Source organism: Megalops cyprinoides, chromosome 19 (genome assembly GCF_013368585.1).
Source record: "Megalops cyprinoides isolate fMegCyp1 chromosome 19, fMegCyp1.pri, whole genome shotgun sequence".
Lineage (NCBI taxonomy): Eukaryota > Metazoa > Chordata > Actinopteri > Elopiformes > Megalopidae > Megalops > Megalops cyprinoides.
The window spans coordinates 16,851,580-16,875,110 of record NC_050601.1 but is presented as its reverse complement, the minus strand read 5'-3'; the positions used below and the strand labels follow the sequence as shown (position 1 = coordinate 16,875,110).

Here is a 23,531-nt window from a genome sequence, read left to right as displayed (position 1 = left end):
CACACTGCAGCCATGTAGTGCATGTGACTTGGAGGCAGGTCTGGCGAGGCTGGCAACAGTGCGCTTGCGTAACACACACCGTTGTCAAAATGGAACGGGACTTTGGATACCCTACGACAGCGTTTCTCAAAACCTCTCCTGGAGGGCCCCTTGTGCTGCATGTTTTAGATCTCTCCCTGCTCCAACACAGCTGATTCAAATGATCAGTTTGTTATTCAGCAGCTTCAGGAGTTCATAACGAGTTGATCGTTTGAATCAGCTGTGTTGGAGCAGGGAGAGATATAAAACATGCAGGACAAGGGGTCCTCAGGGAGAGGTTTGAGAAACGCTGCCTTATGAAAACTGACTGTTGGCGTGGAGCGTACACAAGTCCCTGATCCCTCAGTGAGAACAGCCAGAGCACATGCGCAGTGCACAACCCAAACCAGTTAACAGTAATCACTGGGACACAGGCTATTCATCTTGACTTTACTGTGCATCTTAAAGGTCTCTCGTTCACAGAGGAGGCCCAGATGACAGCTACGGCTTGGAAAATAGACTGAATGACGTATCCTGTGTAATTAGATTTCATCTGTAGCTGTCAATGAAAGGAACTACAGCTACCCAACTCCCAGAATAAACTCCTTCCAAACAGATGTTTTACAACAACCTTGGGCTGAATATGGTTCGCTTCGGCCTCTGCACAAAAAGACTTCCTCAGAGGCGGGGCGGAGACAGAACACATTATCTCCCACATGGCAGGGTGGCCTATGGGTGGAATAACCGGTCTGGAAAGTGCCAGGTTTACAGGATCCGCAGGTCAACTGCCACTTCTGCACACTTCCTGAAAGCCACCCAGACGCATTCACGACCATAACCTGATGACTGCTGCATTTTAGACCTACCTTTCTTCATCTTGTTTTTAAAGTTATTTTAGCTCCTGATTCCATCCTGTCCTCCTGACCTCTGGTCAGCTTGTAAACACAGTCCTGGTTTCTGGTTATGGTTGTGGAAGAGAAACCAGATGAGCAAGGAGTGGCTTTTTTTTTTTAAATGCTTGAGATGTGGTTATGAAAGGCTGCAGAATTTGCTGAAATTACTCAGGCATTTTCAACCCGACGCACCGGGAAAGGAGTGAAGCAGAGCTGCTCGCTCATCCACCTGCTACACTTTCCCGTTAATGAAATCATCTAAAAGCTCTCCTCTCACAGCAGGTCTACATGCTAAGAGCATACGGGCCAGGATCACTCCGGGAGCTGGCCCTGCTTTTCCATTAACCTGTGAGAGCATCTGGAATTAGGCAGCACGGAGTAAGACAAGGGGACACGCTACCATTCGTCAGGCTTTAAGTACTTCAGCAGGAGAAATCTGACCAGCTCACCCAACTGTTCACAAGCAAAAAAAAAAAAAAAAGAGACTGTCAATCTACATATGCCTGAATGAAGCTCCACAACGGACTCTTTTCCCCTAATCCCCACCCCCACCCCTCAGGCTATAAAATGACACCGTAAAATATTTCCGTTCACGTCTTCTCAGCACACTGCAACAACTTTATTAGTTTTCACTTCCCCTTCCAGAAATAAAGTGACTTTCTTCCCTCTTCCCTTGAGATCCCTAAAAAAAAAAATCAGTGAGATACAAACTCTAGGCAAGGCACAAATAAAGAGACAATGGAAAAAGAAGTGTTTGGTATTCCTGTGCCTTCAGCACTGGCCACCGTCTCACCTTGAGAGGAAGCTTGGGCTCTGCAGCTGGGCCACAGCGCCTCTCCACCGCGCCCTGCCACCCTGCTGAATGATACATACTTGGTATCCATTTGCTGTGAGACAAGTGCACAGAAAACACAACCTGCTAAATATCAGCGTGCAGCTGTGCTGTGACTCAACAGCAGACCTGGAAGGATGCGGCGATTTCAGAGCGGCAGCCGCCCTGCGTGGGCTTCCTGCGGCGCTGAAAGGACAGGCCGGGATGGGAGCGGGAGAGCCGCCGGAGACACGGCGCTGCGGCTCAAACGTGGCTGCCGGCTCCCGGCTGGACGCCGCTCTGACCGCGTGAATGCAGAGCGCCCCCCCCCCCCCCCCCAGCACACTTGCGTCATCCAATCAACAGCATTCAGATGGAAGGGGGACAGGAAGTGTGCCACACTGAGCGCAGGATTAGAGCCGCGCTCCGCTGCGGCCGAGGAAGCTGGAGGCTGGATTATTTAATAAACCTTAAAAGAATGCAATATATGAGGTAATGCGTCAGAGTGGTTCAGGGGGTAGCCAAGTTCGATAAGACCGGGTGCCGGGAAAATGTGCGTAAATGCTGGCACCTGCAGTCCTGACTCTCAACCTGGAGAGCTAGGCTGTATGAATTCAAACTGAGAATGGTCTCTAACCAGCACACACACGTGCAATCAGGAACTAATCGGTTTTGTGCAACATTTTTCACCCATCATTCAGGCACAGAGACAAAGATGACAAACACAGCTACCATGACGACTTTTCACAGTCAAAGTTTTACGGCCATTGGAATTTTGGCCAAACAAATGTATGGTAAACAAAGACATGCAAGCACAGTGTCACTAGGACTGTATCAAGGATGCATCTGCTCTACAATACGGCTGTAGTAAAAGCTCACACTGCAACTGAAATAATTAGGACGGTTAATGCACTTTGCTGTGTCACAGATTTCACAATAACAGCCCTGAAAGGCTTTATTTTTGACTGACTACTACATTGAGAACAAATTTTAGTCTATGACTTGGGTAAGGAAAAATAAAATGTCAATAAAGGAGCGAGACAAATATGACAGTTCTGCTGAAAAATAAGCTTCAGCTTTTACCTGCTGAAATGGTGAAAGAACACATCCCTACCTATACACTGCCTCAAGAAAATGCCAATGCTGTCCCGGCCTTTAATTTGTCTCAGTGGTCATGCCGTCCGCTTTTAGGTGCCCTCCGTGTGCTCAGTTGCCCCTGGTGAGCAACCACACTTTGGGCCTCAGAACCAGTACAATCTACAAACATTTGTTCAGCTTCTTTTAAAGTGCTCTTCGACGAGAATATTTCCACCGACTGTTCTACCCATAGTGCACTGGCTGAGCATGAATGCTCCTGTCTTCAGTGGCTGAACATTACAACATGCTGAACATGGTAACCATGACTCCAACAGATCAGAGGGCATGGAGGCTGTTACACTGGAAACCGTTAGCTTTGAGTGAAGAGTAAATCGAAGGCTACTGATCTTTATCATCACGGAGGGGGACGTGTTTTATGTCACTCATGTTTGAAGAACTGCAGTAAGCTTACAGGGAAATGAACCCGTCTTCTGATAAATCTGTCCTCTGAAACCAAGAAGGGCAGACTTCATACTAAGCCACACTCTACAGCTTTCTCCAATGAAGCTTCCTTGTTGAAATGGGCCCCTGGCGTGTGTGTGTGTGTGTGTGTGTGTGTGTGTGTGTGTGTATGTTTCAGCTGCGCTTAAAGTGCCCCTAAGGTGCATCACGGGCTCGGTGCTGCCCCGTCCTCACACACTTCTGCATCTCAGTGCTGCTCTTTTCAACCTGTGGAAATTCACCGCTGAGGAAGCCGCTGCACTTTCAAGGCTGACCAGCTTGCGGAAGCCAATTTCTGCAGGGGGTGACTACAAAAAACAGACCCAAAATGTTTGCCAGCAGCTTTAATCCCTGTTCATTCTTTCTGCGCTTGCAGTTTTAAGGTAATCCCATGTAATCATAATCTCTCAGACTAATTAAAGACACATCTTTCTAATTCCAAAGTGCAATTCCCTGCTGCCTCATTCTATCTGAAACTGTCCACTTTAAGAAAATATCATTTTGGCAACACAATTGTGAACACATAAAAGCAAACAATCTCACAAAGCTTTCAGACATACCAAAAGGTTGCAGGTTTGAGCCCCAGGTGGGGCACAGCTACTGAGCAGGGCACTTAACCAGTGCTGCTTCAGTAAACATCCAACTGGGCAAATTAACAGACAGTAAAATGTAAGCTGCATAAAGTCAACCCAGCCAAGCAGATAAATGACAGTATGTTTGGTCTCGCTGGCAGGAGATCAGTCTGTACATCAAGGTCGGAGGACTGCACAGCACACCACCACCTGGTCAACATGCCACGCAGCTCACACACTCACTCCTTTCCCACTCCACAAGTCTGCTGCAGAAACCCTGCTGGAGAGGATGACCCCGGATTCTAATGCACGTTACAATAAAGCCCTTTTCAGCCTAATGCATATACAACAGCCTATGCGACACAAGAGCAGCACAGGCACACAAACACCTAGTGACAAAAAAGGGGGCACGGGGAACACTCCGTCCAATAGAAAAACAGCTCATCCACTTCACAGAACCAGCAGGAAAACCGGATTAAATAAAAACCGGGGGGGTCAGCAGTGCTAAGGCCACTTTTGATCAAACCGGCCTGTTCCCCAAACCCGAACGGTGTTGGGGTTCCAGCTGAAAGCCCACCACAGGCTTTTGTGGCAGGGACTCTGGGAGACTGAAATCAGAAGGGCAGGGATCAAGTTTCATGATTAACATGAAACATGTCCCCGTCACGGCCTGCCTGAGACGACATAACCCGTGCATTTCAGACCTTAGAAAAAGACAGCTGAGCAGGCGAGTGAGACAGGAAATGAACGCTGTAGCAATTACTGTAAACAAATCAGCAGCGGCCAATCAAAGCTCTGCCGTCCCCCCCCCCCCCCCGTCCCCCACACACACACACACACACACAGTAGGGAGAGTGTAAATTCAGAGCTTAATGTAATCTCCTCTCAGACTACATTAAAGTTCCCACCCTACTGGGCGAGGGGGAGAGGTACTTTAAACACTCAATCCCGGCTCACAGAGAGGACCCGGCTGCCATTTCACCAATGAAGCAGGAAGAGGCTGCGCGCACCGAACAGAAACAACACAAACATCCTGTTTTGCGGGACACACGACACACACATATCGCCTGGTTGCATAAGATGTAAGCTGCTGCCTCAATATTGGAGATGGACGCATCTCCTACCCAACAGACGGAGACTGGATCGGCTTTCATCTACCCCGGGCTGAATAACACTTACCAGATGCCGGATTAAAGCAAGGAGCAACGTTTCAAAATTCACCTGGAGACGCATCTCACATCTCCACTCACTCGAGATCCAATCTGTACTTGTTTTGCGCACATCCTTCAAGGTGGCTGGCAGGCCTGGGGTTCTGCATCAGCAGACGCTTCAGCACCCACCAGCATGAAATCCAAGCATTTCAGGACATTGCACAATCACTGTACGCTTATAGTAAATCAAAACAATTCACGTTTCAATGATGCAAAAATCACTGCAACCAAGCTGATTTGCAAGCAATGACAAAACTCAGCTACCCAGCTACTTTCTTCTTTATCTTTCATGTTAAGAAACTGCTGAGCTATAAATGATGTCTGGTGTATGAGTCAGAGAGCTTTTTGCTACTTTCAGTTCATATTAACAGCTATGGAAAAAAATGTCATGTCAAAATGCCCACTGCTTCAGTAAACAGTGTTATAGTAAGGTACAATGACACAAGCAGATGCATTCCAGCAACAAACTCTAAAATATCCTTCACTGCTGAGACTTTCAGACTCCAAACATGCCTGTGAAATGCCTTCACCGCTCTCTTCAGAGATACTAGGATGTTAAGAAGGGTGAGGGTACGAGACAGAAGTAGAGCAGTGCAAATCCAACCCTTATCAGATCTGTTAATTATTAGCAGTGCTACATTCAAACTACCATACCCATAAACAATCTTGGGCGAAGCGGCCCTTTAAACCTTAAAGCTGTTAGAAACAGCATGACTGCTCTTACTGGTGCACAGAGACCTACAATTCCCATCCACACCACTAGTCAAAAACAGGGCTTTCAGCCGGAGAGAAGCCTGGCACTGGAGGTCTGACAACTGTCATTGCAAAAAAAAAAAAAAAAAAAAAAAGAAGGCCCTGTGGGTCATCGCCTTTGCCTCTGAACCCAAAAACAAGCCTTTCGCTCAGCTCTGTGCTAAAGGTTACAGAGCAGAAGCTAAACAGGAAATTCAGCAAAGGCCTCCTCATGCAAGTGCTCTGGGTGGGGGTTTGAGAACTGTGTCGGCGCTAACGAAGCGAAAGAAGTCTTGTTCCTCGCCGCTTGGTCTGGCCCGTCTCACCGCGCCTGCCTGCGGGGTGGGTGGGGCCTAATTACAATCAGCACTTTTGACACCGCCATGCCTCTCTCGCTACGACCGAGGAGCACTGTGTCAACGTCATCGGGCTGAAAACCAGGCCAGGCCTTCAACCAGCAGGCCGGGTCATCCCCACTACACACATAGTCATCCAGCCCACTACAGGGAGCGCTCATGCAATTTAACAGGCAAGGAGTCTGGAATCGCCCACACAGATCAGTTAATAATAAAAAAAAAAACAAACAAAAAAAAAAAGCATGACATCACTGCATCCATGTGTCATAATCTGGGACTAAGCCTATTATTCCTTATGCAATTGCCATGTGACTGACTTCATTCTGATTGTGGGTTGTCCTTTACACTTCTCTTACGTGATGCGGTAAACAATCTGCTTTGCCAGCGGGTAAAAACCCACAGGCTCCTGCCCCATTTAATACCGCCCCAGATGGGCACAACTGCTGTTTTTAAAGCTTGGTTCTAATGCATTTCATGTCCATTTCTCAGCATATGCTGTCTGGGTCCAAACATCTTAATTGATGAGCTCACTCAAGAGCTGTCAGTGTTCAGAACTTTGGCCCTGGTCTCACAGACCTGTGGATGTACTGGGATTCGACGGTAACAGCATCTGCTTGGCTATCAGCGCATTGGAGCAGTCACTGATGACCAGGAAAGCAAGATATTTTCTTTAGCCATAAAGAGCTGGGGATGACATACTCAAAGCATAACTAGGGTTTACCTATTTAAAGAAAAAACAAACATACAAATAAAAAAAAAAAACTACTGGTCCATGGATTCCTGTTCATGCAGTTGTGCTTAGGAGGCTGGTAGATTTGGTGGTCTCCCCCCAAACAAGATACATTTTGACTAAATCCTGCAAAGTGCACATCTATATGGTAGTAACATCACATTAAAACACAAAAGAGATAGTCAGCAAGATAATGTTAAAAGTAAAGCTGACAGTAAAACCACAGTAATGTTTGCTACTATGACCAGCTAGTCAGACAACATCTAAACCATATAATAATCCAAACTCGCCAACTCACACAACCACTCAAAATTGGAAAGGATTCTCCCCTTTTTCCAATGGCATGTGCTGCTGTGATGTGACAAATGCTAGTTAGTTGTTAAATCAAGCCAAATCTTCCCGTAGTAGACAAATCTGCAACACACTGTCAAATGTACCTCATGACTGGATAACCAGATTGTACAGAGATGACCAATACAAGATTTCACTACTGGGTCCTGCTATTGACAAAGTGGGAAAAAAAAAACATAGGAACTGGACTGAAAGGGGAATCTTGCATTTTACATGGGGTTTTTGACTAACACAGTAGGCCTGCCTGCAACTCCTGCAACTTTGACCTGCCAAAGAGAAAATGTACCCACATTTGTGGGCTGGTGGGTGTTTATTTTGAATCTTGAGGTACCTAATGATAATAGCCAAACAGCCATCGGTGCACAAAGGTTTCGCTCGTTTCACTGATTGATTACAAAAGGGTTAAATGGTTGTCTGACAGCCATTTTCTTTGACAAGCTTCCAGAAATGTGATTGGTTGACCAGTGTCGGTATTAATCAGTCAACTTCCGAACTGCTACAGGTCATCTGCTACATAAACCACATCACTAAATGGCTTGGCATCTTGGCAGATTGGGCTGCAGGTGGTACATTTCTCAGGAGTCCTGGTGTGACCTGAGGCTTCTCACACCAAGCCAGACTGACAATTCTTATTCTGCAATTGACTTAGATCTCCATCAGCAGTTCCCAGGTCAGCCATGCATTGCAGGGTTTCTTATTGCAGGAATTTTTTGACAAGCTGGGTGATGAAGTTAAAAAGTTAAGAGCAACTTCAATAAGACAATTCATTCCATAAAATACAAAGGAGGTGTTGCAGGATCAAGGTGATCCATGTGCCGGGGCAGTGTTTTGCACCACACTGTTAGCCTCACCGGCTGTGCATCATAAACGAAGACAAAGCATGAAATGGCTGCTAATAGCATTATACATCAACGTGTACCTAGGAAAACGGTGGATTTATGCAAGCCTCGCGTGTAATCCAACACACAAGCAAAATAAAAACTGCAAAAAATAATTTGCATCAGCCCAGTTATCATACTGGATGCAATCCAGCTAAAGGTCCAATAATCGTTCTTCACTCACAATGTGGTTCATCACCATGACAACAGACTTTACACAACTAGGATGGTATGACCTCATGTTTACAGTCAAACAAGGAAGTTGGATATCATACAGAAGCGTGAAAACCACGTGACCTTGGGACCATTTTCATTTACGAACATCCATGCAACTGAAGACGTTTCATCTTAAATCCCATTCAGAATTATAAACCCGTAATATAAATTCAAAAAAAGGGACAAATTGCTTTGCTTCAGAAATGGTTTTGTTTACGAAATGCATCTCCCACATGAGGGTAAACAGTGGTTTGTCTGATAAGTGCATTAGACTAAGCTTATCCCTTAAGACGTGACTCACTGCATTTCAAGATGAAGACCTGGGTACACACAGCTTTCTTCTACCGCAACTTTCATGATCAAACAATTACCGCGTTGCCTATGGCCTAACTAAGAAAGGGGCAAGCCTCATTCTCGCAGCAGGCCCCAGTACACACAGCCTTTCCCCAAACTGCTCTGGATGAAAGAGAACGGATTCAACTTCAGCTTTAGTAGCTTGTAATATACTCAACTTGAACCTACAAGCTGGCAGGCCGGTTCTCCTGAAACACCAGAGGTCGCCCCTGACCAATAGCCACACTGCCTGGTTCATCAGCTCAGCCCCTGATAGGCCGCGTGCGCGGTGCGGTACTCACAGTGAGATGTGGCGCTGCTCCAGGTCGGCTCTGGCCAGCTCCTCCTCCTCCGCGTCCGTCTCGCCGCCGGAGCTGCTCTCGGTGGCGTCCGAGTCGAAGGCCGTCTCGGCGGCGCGCAGGTTGGCGGTGCCGCTGAGCGACAGGCGCTCCAGCTCCGAGGGCACCGAGCCGCTGCGCAGGAAGCGGCCCACGTCGTGCTCGGACCGCCGCGGGGCCCCCTCCGCCCTGCGGGAGAGCGCCGCCTGGCCGGGCAGCCTGCGGAGGGTGGTCTGCAGCAGGCTGCCCAGCTGCTGCTGCACGTGCCGCTCCACCTGCTTGGCCTGCACCACCTGCAGCCGCTTGCGCAGACGCCGCAGACGGCCCTCGATCTCGCCCTGCCGGCTCTGGCTCAGCAGGGCGCGCTCGCGGACCTCGTCGTCCGGGGAGAGGGAGGGGGTGCCCCGCCCGCTCCAGCCGGGGCCGTTCCTGCTGGCCGCGGGCGAGGGCAGGGGGTCGGAGGACTCCGCCTCCGGGTACTCCTGCGGCGGGACCGCGGCGGACGCGGGGGGAACCGGCCGCTCGGTAGGGTCCGTCGAGTCACGAGAAATCCCAGCCGGCTGCTGTCCCTGGTGCTCCGGTCCCCCTCTGAGCAGAATGCTTCCAGGCGCGTCCCCCCTGAGAGCAGAAGAACTGTCCTCCTGCGGGCCCTGGCTCACGGCGAAGGTGTCTCCGTTGACCGAGGCCACGCAGTCCCTGTCGGGGCCGGGTTTGCCCAGTTTCTTGGCCAGCCCGTTCACAGGGGCTTGGGGGGCCGGGGCGACGTGCTGACCGCCGCCGCTCATGATGCTCTTGAGCTGCTCTTCGCACAGCTCCACAGACTGGTGCTTCCTGGGGAGGAAGTCGCCGCTATTGAAGTAAGAGCCGGGCAAGATGCCGTGGCTCTTGAGGACCGACTGCTTAATCAGGACGCCTTGCAGCTTGAGGGTCTCCTTGGTGGAGGCGACCGAAGTCACATCAGAGCACAGATAGGAGGCCACTAGCGGCTGCAGCTTGCCCAGGTGGGCGGGCGCCGCTTCCGGGAGGGGCGGGGCGTCCTCTTTCTTCTTGCCGCCGGCCCGGCAGTCCCGGGAGCACTCTTCGCCGGCGGAGACGAGGGCCTTGCGCTTGGCGGTGCCGTTGGAGATGAGGATGTTGCTGGCGTTGCTGTTGTTTTCCACGCTGCCCGGGGAGAGGGTGGAGGACGGGGGAGCCAGTTTGAAGCGGATGTGGTGAGCTTCGGCTGGCGCGTCGGTAAGAGCGGGCGCCATCGCAGCCATGCAGTGCAGAGAGGCGGGCGCGGCGGCCTGCTCCACACCACCCACCTACTGCCCCGCCAGAGGAGGACAGCCTGCAGGGAGACACAGACACGGCTATCAGCTACACCACTTCAACACACAACACACTTCAAAAGCAACAGACCCGATGTCAGTCACGCCAGCACTAGCTGACCCAGCCACACATCTAAAGAATCGCGGTCTACTGAATGATGACTGAAGGGCAGCTAAGGGTTTTTGGGCAATGTTCCAAACCTCGTTATGCCCTGGTCTTAGAGGTGGCTAAGCTACAGCCGATAACCACGCCAATAAACCCCATCTGGGAGCATGTAAAGGAGTCAGGGAGTGATGGAGAGCATGGTTTAGGATGCAGGCTAATAACGATCAAACACATGGGGACCGACCAACAGTTTCATAGAGTGCCGATGTTGGAGGCAGACTACAGAGAGGCGACTGGGGTCTCCCTGTGTATACACCCACAGGAGAGAGGAAATGACAGCTGACATCACTAATGTAGGTCAGAACCTCACTGGAGCGAAGCCCTTAGCTTCACTGTGAGCCTTTAGCTCATCAGAGGCAGAGAGGGAGGGCTACAGAAGGTGGTGCTGAAGGAAACAACTAGGAGGCATTTCTATGGTCTACCCGTTTCTCACCAACCAACAATTCACTTTGGCTTTAAAAGGAAAGAAAATATACAATCTCCATCTTAATCTCAAGTAATGCATGTGCTAATTAAACTGCAGGTCCAAAGCACCACTGTATATCAATCCCCTGGAATGAAAACTAGCTAAAATGAAAGTCATCCAACATACCATAAATTGTAAGCATAAGTAGTTTTTTGTCAGCAGCACCCGCGTAGCTGCACAGACTGGAAATGGGCTACTGTGACATTTTCATAAGTTAGTGATTCAAATTTGTGTATTTGGAATATGACATCCACATATTTCTCAAAAATATTACAGAACTCATTTTCTTTTTATGAACTGTTAAATGCACAGTAAGGACTTCAAAAGACAGTTGTATAGCAGCAGAATCTCTTAGCTACAGGAACAAATTCAACACAAAGTGCCCTTTGAGGACCAACATAAGGGCACTTTCCCACCAGGCACATTCGCAAATGATTCACATCCTGGCATAGAAAACGTGTCAAAACAAACATTTCTGGCTCAGGTTTGCTTTGGTCCAGAAACTGGAAAACTGAACTTGAATTCACTTGCAAATTGAAGTATTTGTTTAGTTCACTCGCAGCTACATGTAGACCGGAATTCTCCTGGTTTCACTCCTGGTCATCCCCCCCCCCCCCCCCCCCCAATCGCTCTCGCCGCGCTTGCCGTTAACCTGCAGCAGATGTTCTCTGGAGAACACACAGGCACCGTGGAAAGTAAACAGCCGACTCGTCAAGGTCCTGCTTTCCCCGCGTGCTGTTAAGAGCCATCGCCAATTAAGAGCGCTAGTACGAGACCGCACGGAATGACGCACAGCCGAGACGCTCTGCTTTTTGGAAAGCAACATCTGTAACGCACAAGGCGGGGGCAGCGAGAGCAAATACAGAGACGTCACTTCCTCTGTTTGGGCTAGTTTGTTTCCAATAGATCCAGTATGTGTTTACTTTCCTAAAACACACTTTTTTTGGTAGACTGAGGCCACAGCCGTGCCCAGTTCAGCTCCAAACAGTCCAAAAGCATCCCTTGTCTAGTTGTTTGTCTGTGATTGTTCGAATCCTGATCACAACACTGCCAGAGGTTTCATGTATAGCTCCAAATGAACAAAGCCACACTTCTACTGAATTAAACTGTCGAATGAACTAGGTGTAAGGGATGCAAGATTAAGACTAAAGTTACACACTGCCATAATCTTCAACTGTGCCAGTAAAGGGACAAATACGTTCTCCCAATTCTCATTCCTGACAGGCAACCTGAAAGGCAGCTTTCATGAATGGTGATTTGTGAGAATAGGAAGACACACCCTCTCCCCAAAGGTTTTCCAAAGGACACAAACTACATTTCACATCACTGCTTAGGCAAGGAGAGGATGAAAATGGAGACTGAGGATGTGGGACAGCATATGAACGATCCCCTCCCTGGACGAGACATCATTCTGTCACAATATCAAATCAAAGTCATCAATCAGCCCATTCACATTTTTGGAAGGGAGGAAGCAGATAGCCAGCACTGTACCAACACAAAGAGAGAACCTGGGGACTGTTTTTAACTATTCCTGGAAGCGTTTCCTAAAACATGTTTGTTGTTTTACGAGGCTCAGTCCTGCGCTTCCGGGAAGGGAAAAGCACTCGAGAGGAGGGACATGTCAGACTGTGACGACGTGCAAATACACACAGTCTGATGATCGTATTAATATGGAACGGCCACAGACGCTATCACTCAACTGAGGTCTATGAGTTTGATTAGGACACATGATCATACTGTCATGAGTCTGAAGCTCAGAGGAGATGCACCGTCATCTTGATCAAAGTTAAGACAATAAGAGGCATGAACAGGCCTGGGGAAAAAAATGTCAAAAGGCATCCCAGGAGCACATCTGCTCTATGAGCAATGTTTTCCCACACAAACTATGAACTAGACCCTTAAAAACAACCAACAAGTTTCAAACAAAATTTGAAACTTTGACTGAGAATTCGCCCCTACCACTTTTAACATCCAAGCTCACCCGGTTCCCTTTCTAGTGCTGTGGCACTTTCCCAAATTGAGATTTCATCAAAGCGCAGCAGATGCCATTCAGCGTTTCACAGCGCAGACGCTGCAGCGTCTTCCCATGGAAGCCCGGGCGAGTGGGAGGCGCGGGCCTCCTGCATCGCTGCCTGGCAGCGGGTTCAAACTCAGTTCAGTCAGGCGAGGCCTGCACTCCTGCCACCCACCTCCGCCACCGCCAGGCCTTCCCCAACGCACCGCTGCCATGCTGCGTCCCTCTGAACAGCTCGAGGAAACTACATTCGGTCATTACACAGTAGCGTGAGAGCATGTGAGAGCGGGGGAGGGATACGCTTGCTACCACTTCATCCAGGTGTGCTAAGTGTGTGCATGTGCAGGGCAGGGGGGAGGGGTGTAAGTACAGCCACTCTCATCCCCAGCACAATGCACAGTACTTTTGTCTGCTACCAGAAGAGGGGGACACATGGTGCCTGACCTTGCCAGCATCTCCAGAGCCACTACATCAGGTCTGGGGCGGCATTGTGCTGTAGGGGTAAGGGACAGGGCTAGTAACCAAAAGGTTGCTGGTTCAATTCCCCTGTGGGGTACTGCTGTTGTACCCTTGGGCAATGCACTTCACCCACAATATCCAGCTGTATAAATGGGTAAAACTGTAACCTATGTAAGTCGCTGTGGATTACACCGTCATTTGGCAAATGCTGTTATGTAATGTAACGTAACATAATAGAATGTAAAGGGGTGTGTGAAGCCATCTCAATCAGAGCTTGACACCTTGAGCGCTGGAGAAACAAAAAAACCCCGCCATCAGTGTTGCCACGCAAGGCCAGCACACTGAGACAAACTCACGCCGCCACTTCCGCTTTCTTACAGACGATGTGTGAAAAACACAGCACAGGTTTGCTTTTGCCTCCTCCGACACACCACTCACGCAGCAGAAACTAACTGTTTACAAAGGAAACCCGCCTGCGGTCTGACAAAACCTTTTGGTTCAACTGCAGCGCGCATGCATAAAAAGGCAGCGCACACTTTAAAACCCAACCCACCGTGCGTGTGTTCCTGCTTATATTACGACCAGTTAGTGAGATGGCATATAAATTTTTCACCGTCGCCATTCTTGGTCATAAAAAAACTCAAGAAAAATAAAGGCGGCGCTTAAAGGTCTGGCGGTCTAATGTCAGCGTGAGGCTTGTGCAGCCATCATCTCAGTCCTCGGTTTCAACGCAACGCTGACAGATAAAACCAGCGGAGCCCTTACCAAGGCAGCGTGAAACATTCGCAGGCTATCGAGTCGCGTTACTGGCTGCAGGACTTGTGTAAAAGCTCTGACGCTCACGTTCACGCCGTCACGTTGTCGGCCCCGTTTTCAGACAGATTCTAATTCAGATAGGCTCCTCATCTCTGACCACACAGGAAGCGGAGGGAACAGGCGCTGACTCTTTCGTTTTCAATTCCTCGACTGAGTGCGCATGTTTTACCTGCCCCGCTGCTCGGGGAGGACAGGTGGAGGCGGGCTCAGGAAAACCAATACATGTGCGCTACACCAGTGCTTACATGATGCATCAGATAACAGGAGAAGGGGGAAAAAAAAAGCACATTCACACAATCCTTCCTCAGGGAGGAGTCACAGGTTTTGCTGTTCCCTTGCTTAGATAAGAGTTTGAAACTGGCCCCCTGCAGACTGTCTGGTGTTAATACACTATTTACTACCAACCTGCCAAGGGTAGGAGCAATTAAGAGACTGTCAAACAAAAACAGAGGACAAGGCAGAGAAACGCGAAGCTAATATTATGGGGGGGAAAGAACAAGCTAAACCTGCAAGCTTTCAAAGGATTAGTCAGAGGAAACACACTTCAAGGGTGATGGAAGGAGGAAAAGAAATCCACAAGCCTCTCGCCAACATTCCCTTAACAGATGAACGTTTTAAAACTCGAGCCCTCCACTTAAAACTGGAACGTCGCCTAGTCCTTCATAACCCCCTTAAGCCAGGAAGCCTCAGGAAGAAGCGAGGTCATGTTTGCGAGATGGGGTAAGGTGGGGCAGCCCCATACACTGCTACACCACTAGCATCATGAAATTTTCACTCAGCTCCCAGACACGGCACGAGATAAAATTCCTCCATCCGCACAACAGATTCTCTCCGTACGACTCCTTTCTAGCCTCTTCCTCCACCTGCGTGCGCGGCGCAGAAAGTGCCCAAAATAGAAGATCTACAGTCGCTTGTCATGAGCGCGAAGCTTCTAACGCCTCTGAACTGCGCGCAAAAACCAGCTGGGGTGGAAATAAAACCCTCGCTGCAAAGCAGTCTGAGCCCCTTGCGGTCTTCCCAGCTGCAGGCTGAGAGGACAGCCCACCTGCAGGTGCTGCTCCTTACGGGTCACCTTATCTTTCCACGCGGCGCGGGCATCCGGTTGCATTTCTAGCTATGCACTTCTCTGAATGGCTTCACCACTACATGTGTGTAAAAAGGGCGCTCTCCTAAGGCCTGAAATGGATCCAGCTGCAATGCAGAGGAAGGTGCCCGTTCTAAATTACGGCACGAGACAGGTCCCCCAACGTACCGCTCTCGGGGGAGCTGGGCCGAGCCCCCACCGGGGTGAATGAAAAGCCAGAGCATTTGTGGAGAGCGTCAGAGAGCTGACTGAATCGCAGCGCTCTGCTTCTGCCACACCGCAGATGCCAGCTCAGAGTCACAGCCTGCGATGATGCCATCTGCGAGGGCGGCCCGTGCCCCGCTCATGTCAGATGCATCACCAAATGCGATACGGAGAGGATTTTTGACGCACAGCGCTTATCGTGAGCGGCTCAAAGTTCTCGCATGGCACAGATAATAGATAACACCTTGCTGTATGTGTGTGTACTTTTAATTGGGCCTGTGGGCCATTAGGCCAGCGAGGCACATGTTAGACTTTAGACATCGGGTTAGCTCGTAGCCCAAGGCTCGCTGCTCTCACACTGAGCTAATGTGCCACCCTGCACCTGGTTTTGTAAACACCGTGCCTTTCGAATCCATCTTTGAAGTCTAATCACACATTTCTTTTCATGGAATCTGTAGGGAAAAAAAATAAGCCATTCTGATCTTAACAGAAATAAAGGAAGCTCGACATTCTTCTTTCAAAACCTCAAAGGCTAGGATTTCTCACAGCTGTCTAAGGTATTCCCATCTGGGCCAATTTGTTCAGTTTCCCCTTAAAGAAGCAACAAACCGATTTCATAATAATGACTCGTACACACGCCACAATAATCCACGGTCTGACTACTCTCATCCAATTTATTTGTACTTCTGTTGGACAAATTGATCAAACTGTGTGGGAGGGAGGAGAGGGCGGGGAAATAAAACCCTTTTCTGAATGAGACTGGATACAAAGCTGTAATACAGAGCTTTATTATGGCTACAGCAGCAAGCAACTCATGCTGACAGCGCTGACAGGTGACCGTCTGCCCCATCCTGACAACTGCAGCCGCCGCCCTGCCCTCCGTGCCACTCCCACATGAGGGACAAACAGCCAAGGGGCGCTGCCCCAATCTGCCCTGAACTACCCAGGACCAGTTCACAATGTGTGCATCCTTTGCCCCCTTTCTGATCCACTGAAGATTCTGGATGCATTTCTGTACCCATCCCAGTACCATTTTTTAACCCATTTTGGGTAGCTTTATTTGTCTGTACCCAACGGGGTGGCCTGCTGAGAACACACCCTTCCCAGGAGCCCCAGAAGAAGGCTTCAGCGCCAGCGAGAAGAGGAAGCTGAAAGAGGACAAGTAAGAGTCGTGTGTAAACTCACTAAGGCTTGGCATGCGGGGTCTCTGCTATTAAAACAGCCAAGCCAGGCTGACACCACACAGGCTGGAGAGTCAAGCAGAAGGGAAGATGTTTATCCCATGTAAAATACCATAATTAAAGCCATTGTTGTCACATAATCTCAATAGTTTGTTGTAGAAAATACATGTTTTACTAAACCCTGGATTCACATACAATAAGCATCTTTACAAGCAATCACTAGCTCACTCCAAAATAAGATCAACAAAAGCACAAACATCAGGATTTCTAACTCAATCATTAGCGAGCAGATAAAGGTGCAAAACTGGCTGAAGATCACTTATTCGTTAAACTCAACGTGGGCAGAGCTAGGCAGTACCAGAAAAGTTCAACCCTAGATGCTCAGGGGTCAGCAACAGTTGAACTGCAAGTGAGACTACATCAACAGATAGCCACACTGTAATACTGAGTAAAATCAGAATGGGAATCATAAATGTATGGCTAGTCACCGGAAAGCAGGCTAAGGTAGTGGAAAACCATTATGACCTGTATATGTGTGATTAATGTACTTGCCTGATAACCTATTTTTATAAAAAAACATGCACCGTGCACAACAAACTAGAATTTAACATAAATGTGCTTCAGTGAGGACAGCAATCTGGCCACCTCTGGCCCTCTGTGGTGAAAGAAGCACAAACACCTCTCAAAAGTGAAACTATAAAACCTCAAATGCAAATAAACATCATGTACACCACTGATAAAAAATGCAATGTAACAGTCATGCAGACTTCCTGGATTTACCAACACCCCCCCCCCCCCCCCCAAAAAAAAGAATCTCAACGCTGATCAATGGAAAGAGTATCAAAGCAAACGCCCCCAGAGCTTTGCAGTGTACACACATTTTCAGTCACCAAATACAAACATCTCCACTGAGCCAGAGTGAACTACCTGCATAACATTATCCTCATTTTCTTCTGACCGCTGACCTTGCCTTTTGCTCCGCTGCATGGCCAAAGGCCTGGGATTAACGAGACACATTCCACAGAGGTAGGGGTTGGGGACAAACGTTTTTCCACACAAGTGATCTGGGCTGAGGAGCTGTCTGAGGGACAGCACTCTGCATTCAAATGCTGGTCGCTATGCAGCGCCTCCCGGGGTTTATCACGCCTCACCTGTGGCACTCAGACCAGACCATCTACGGCATCACAATTACCCAAAATCAGTCAAATCCAGGAGTCTGGGAAAATGACTGCCTTGCCTACACACCAATAAGAGCAGGACTGGCAGATAATCAGAATCCCACTACTAACTATATTCACAAATTTGCCTTAACTACTAAGCTTCCCTTTGGCAACACTGGGGAGGCAAATGTGTGACCTGCCGTCACATTTTACATGTTCTACATGTGATTTTGTATTCAGCCTGCCACATGCAGCCCAGATTCTGATCCCTCCTAAAATTCAGTCAAAGGCTTTGCAATAACTTGGCCACTACGTGAGCACGGGCGGGAGGTGACTTCGATTCTCCTGTGACAATACCGTTTTGAACCACCTCCAGGACAATTTGCAAGAGATGTCTGATGCAAGGATATGCAACGTAATGCACTTTCCGCAATTACTAACACGCGAACGTGCACCTGAACAATCCGTGACAAAAAGCACTACCCCTACCTCACAATCAGATCGCATTTCTACATATTCGATACGCTGGCAGACTTCCATCACGATGCGCGGCGTTCAAAAGCAGCACACGCGAACGAATGCGAGTCTTGATCACTATTAGCAAACAGAAAATCAACATGCATCTAAACATCCTCGTAGAGGGCGGCCCAGCGAACGCCGCCAAGTGAAAACTTCAACTGTGGTTATGTAATTCACCCAGTTAGGTATAGAAATTTTCCATTCCCTCGTCATAAAGCAAACCAGATTTGCTTAATGCTGCCTCTGAAAAAAAGTTGAAATTTTAAAACTTTCAATGCTGGAACAACTGTGGGTGAAGTAAACGAAATACAGTTAGGTACTCTGAAAAAAGAAAGAAAATTCTTCGGGGGCGGACGAAACGAATATGTGGAGATCAAGGATCCCCCTTCTTGAATGTTAAGCGTAAAGGCTGCAACACAGAACTCAGAATTCACAGGTTTGCTGAAAAGATAAAATTATTTTTGTTTAAATAATTTTAGGGAAAACGTGGCGCCTGAAACTGACTGCGCCATTATGTCGACCTCGACAAAATTTACTAACAAGCTTGATACACAATAGATGTTTCCCAAAACTACGGTTGGTAGCTAGCTAGATATATCTGAATATGGTTAGCTAGCTAGCTAAAATGTGGGTTCCGTGCAAATGAGCAATATATAAAAACACTGTTTTCCGATATCTTTTGCAAGTGAAACCATATCTCAAGATACAGTGATAAAATACATTGCTCGCTGCCTTAGTATCAACTTTAAAATCCAAAGATGCAATCATACAGCTAGCTGGCTAATGATAGCTACATTAACTAGCCATCTTGCTAAATCAATAATCTTCACTAGGTATCTACTGAGGAAAACGTAATGTGGTTCCTTGCTCCGTTCACTTGCTAACTACATGTGACCGTGACATACATTCAACGTTGCCTTTCAATATCTAGGTGACTGGCTAGCTAGCTAGCTATTTTCAAGGACAATGGTTTTTGAAAATATGCTTGCTATGGCTGGCCAGCAAGCAAGCCCACTCGAACACTAACGTTTACGTTAGCTAGCTTGCTCTAGACACTGAACTGACCAGGGTTAGCAAGATAGCTACGAGCTAACTAGTAACCTCTTAACAAAATAATATAGCTCGCTAGCTACCGTTTTTAATCCTAACAAACTTCACTGACCAAGCACTGTCACCCCCCTAGATGGGTTAGCTAGCTAAGGCTTGTTAGCTGGTTATTTTGAAACATTAGCGAACTTGGCTAGGTTAGCTAACCCGTTAGCGTGCAAGCTAGCTAATATTTTAGCCACAATAAATCAGCCAAGCGAAAACAAACCTTCGTGCCACTATAGTTGCAAATGCGCGTGAAGCCAACAAAATAAAGTCTTCCATAGTTTTAATTCGATTTATTTACTTTAAATTTAAAGTTCCTTTTTAATGCAGACTTTTAAGTAACGTTAACAAAGAAAAAGGAGGAACCTACCACGTGATGAGGAGCAGAGTCCGGGGGAATTTAGACAACAAATCTCCACAGTTTAAATGGGAATTTAAGCAATAAACCAAAAAATAGGTAGAATAACTAGTACATGGGCAATCCCCCTTCCGACGCGCACCCGTTTCAGAAGAGCCTCTCGTTTCTGCAAACCCGTGTTGCTCCCGGAATCACGAAATGGGCGAAACAACGAGCAAGAAACCCGAGTTAAATATACAAACCGAAAAACTATCCTTTCCGATCTGCGTGTAAGCTCTAGTTTGAATTATATTTGTCTTCTCCTTTTCCAAAACCCGCTCTTGACCAGATCTGGCTATATTCTCCCGTTTTATCTGGGTTATTTTTTTGTTGTTTCTGGGAGAGCGACGTTCGGAAAATGGCGGCTCACTCCTCTCCCTCGGATTTCAAGTCTGACAAACATAGAACCGGAGAGTAGTAGAGCCGCGGCGGGAGACATTCCTCATACTCGCCGCTAGAGTGAAGGGCTGACACAGAGAGAAAGCTTGACGGCGCAAGAGAGAGCCTACCATCAAGCCATTGCAATCAATGCAACTGTGTTATTACAGACCGCCATGGCGGCTCCACCTGAATCTTAACATTTTGTACACGTACGCTCGAGCCATCTCCCCACATTTCCTTTACGTTCATGCCGGACAAAGAACCATTTTTAATAGGAGAGTACACATGATACAAACAGCACCAGCTACCCTTTATTTCCCAGCAACACCATGTCATGGAAGTCACGAATTAAATGGATATAAGAAAGAATTACCAGAGAATGGTATCCACTGCTCAATTTATAACGAAGAGATATCTTTTTCTAGCTTGGAAAGCACTAGCTATATCCCTGTTCGCTTCCTGCCCAACTAATAAAAGATGTGTCAGTGGAAACAAATTAAGCTCTCAGCCAGTAGAGGGAGCTCGACACCATTACCGCAGTGCTAAACTGTTGCCATTACAGGAAGACCAATGAAGACCAAGAAGTTCTTGGGCGGGGAGGGTGCAGTGGCAGACTCCGTCTGGGTGTCGCTAAAGGCTCAAGATCAACCCACACTCTCACAAAGGGATGGTTTTTCTACGGAAGCCCAGCCTCTCCCATTAACACACCAATTATAAAAATATATATATCGTTCAGTCGCGTCTTTTGTATTTGAACAACAGGAAAGGGTTTGCTGGAAAACATCGCAGCCAAAAATAACTTGAAACACTCTTAGCAAAAAAACCCTCGAGTCTCTTCGACAGCCACTTTGTCAGTGCCAACGGATGGGACGCTTGCAAAAACACGCCCACAATCTCCCGCTTTGTGTGACACGGCGCTGTCCTTGCATTTGATATCCACCTCACACCACTGGTGAAATATATGAACACGCTTAAAACTGATTAAAACAATTATTTCATCACACACAGAGAACACCAATGTCGAGTTGGAAAATACACCGTTATGAGTTAACGCTACTTTTAATCTCTCTATGATGGAGACTGGACTACGATGTGTGGGGTTTCTGTTACATTTATGAAAGATGGTCACAGCTATCATTAGATTTAGTTAACAAGATTGGTAGGCTGCAAGAATTCATGCATGCAATTCGCCACTACAATGAAAAACAAAAGATGGTGACAAGTGCACTTAAGCCTTCCGTATTTAGCGCTACTGTAAAACGTCCGTTTTAACTTGGGCAATAGCCCCATCTGGTGTTTTTGTCAGTACTTGTCAGTTCTCATGAGAGTTGAAACTTCGTATTGAAAATCAAACACTAGGCAAAACATCATATCGATTCCCTCACATTCCATTCCAAAATATACACATTTGCAAGTTTTCTTATTCGGCTGTTAGGTATAATCTTTTAAAATAGCTATTGTAATTTACTGTACGTGCACATACTGTATGTGTAGACGACAGTTACCTGTGAAATAGGGTGTCCATGTCCCGCGCTGAAATTCGGTTAATCCGGGGGAATTAACTCCATCACACCTGAGAAAACGGAATAAAATTTGCTTACAAAATGCATACCGAGACACTGTAATGACCCAGTCGTGTCACAGTTACTGTATACTACTGCAGACATTCCCTAAAAAATGTGGTCAAGTTATTCATTGTCATTTTATCTAGATGTGAGGTGCGAGTTAATTCTATGCCAAATTTTCTACCACTGGGATTTCTCTTAAAACCAATACCCACGTATTGTAATACTGTGAAATGAAATATTCGAAATGAAATGTATTTCCTTACATAAAGGTACATATCGACCCCTGCCTATCAAAATATTGCACAATAATGAATGTGGTTATCAATTTTTTTAAAAAAAAGTAACTAAATGACAAAATATTTTTGCCTGCTGTTTTTATCGTTGTTTTCCTTCGCTTGAATATGGGTTTTTAAAACTTTGCTCCAATGGAAACTTGTTATTAGCTAGAATGACCTGATATTGTAGTTTTAGCTGCATTTTCACGCAAACCTAGTCAGTAAATTTGGTGTTCATTTTGAGAGAGGCAACACGGCCAATTTAACTATCTTGCTAGCCAGACATCTACTCTAGCTAACTAACTACCAAAATAACGTTGTATATTTTATAAATAGACCTAAAATGTTGGCCCTTTACCTTATCTCGTTAAAACAATTGTATATTTACTTATGTTGGCTAACGTTACATCGTGAAGAGCTATATCATGCAAAAGCCGAACTATCATCGAAATGAATTACGTCGAAATTGACTAACATTATCTAGCTATTTAGCAACTATGCTAAAGTGAAAAGGACTAATTCTTGCTTGCGCTGAGTAGCTGCACTCACGTTAGCAAGCCGCCTAGCCATCTACTGTAAATGATCAATATAACTAACTAGCTTCAATTATGCTATGCAATATATGGATACGTAGCATGTTGGCCTTTGCATTATTAGCTTGCTAGGTAGTTTACAACCTTTCCTAGAATGTTTCGTTCGTTTAGCTAGAATAATGAGAGTTACAGTCAGCTAGCTAACCATGCAAAATTGTCTCTCATTGCATCGTGAGATATGATGTACCAGTTCGGTAGCTGGACAGTACACAATTGTCCCTAACATTTTTACATGTAATGTAATAACCACATTTAAACATTAATTTAGTGACAATAATCAATTACCTGTACCTGATCTGTCATACTAAAACGTCAGGTAGCTAACGTTAGCTAACCAAATCGAACCACTATTTTGGCCTGTTGACTGCAACCAGACACAGCAAAGTAGCCAGCTACCTAGCTAGGCTATCGATTCAGTTTGCAGTTCTACGTAATGTTATTTGCTAAAGCTGTAACAGACAAGCGAAGTCTTTCTTTGATTCTCCGCCCGTTGTTTCTTGAAAGCTCGTTCGTTTTACACTTGTAACGTTACCCAAAACGAACACCAGTTTTTAAGTGTAAAAATGCAAAACCCATGTTCACTTACCTTCACAGATCAACCAGCCTTGAACCGGAATCACCCTCCTGTCTAGCTGTGTGATTTGACGGTGCGGTACGGCTGGCCTGTCCATTGGCTAAGATTCATGCCTGTCTTTTACTGCGGAGAGGCGTTAAATGGAAAAGTCTATTAGCTAAGTTAGCTGGATAGCTACATTGAAGTTTGAAGTTGTTTTCACTAGCGACGAGGGGCAGTGGTCGTGATACAAAGCGACCCGAGTCTCAAACTGCA

At 47.0% G+C, this 23,531-nt stretch overlaps 1 protein-coding gene across 6 annotated transcripts in view; it reads right to left on the bottom strand.

Moving 5' to 3' along the window:
• kansl1b (KAT8 regulatory NSL complex subunit 1b) overlaps positions 1–23,310 on the bottom strand; it is a 49,750-nt gene extending 26,440 nt beyond the window's left edge. For 4 of the 6 annotated variants that reach the window (XM_036553255.1, XM_036553259.1, XM_036553258.1 and 1 more), the window contains exons 1-2: positions 19,859–20,256; positions 8,982–10,347 (exon numbers count right to left, since the gene is read on the bottom strand). In XM_036553255.1, coding sequence (XP_036409148.1) covers positions 8,982–10,276 — 1,295 coding nt within the window. In that variant the 5' untranslated portion in view covers positions 10,277–10,347; positions 19,859–20,256. Of the gene's footprint in view, positions 1–8,981; positions 10,348–19,858; positions 20,257–20,639; positions 20,721–21,771; positions 21,840–23,288 lie in introns of those variants that run through there. The other 2 variants (XM_036553256.1, XM_036553257.1) reach the window with 2 other exon arrangements.
• Positions 23,311–23,531: the final 221 nt, after the last annotated feature.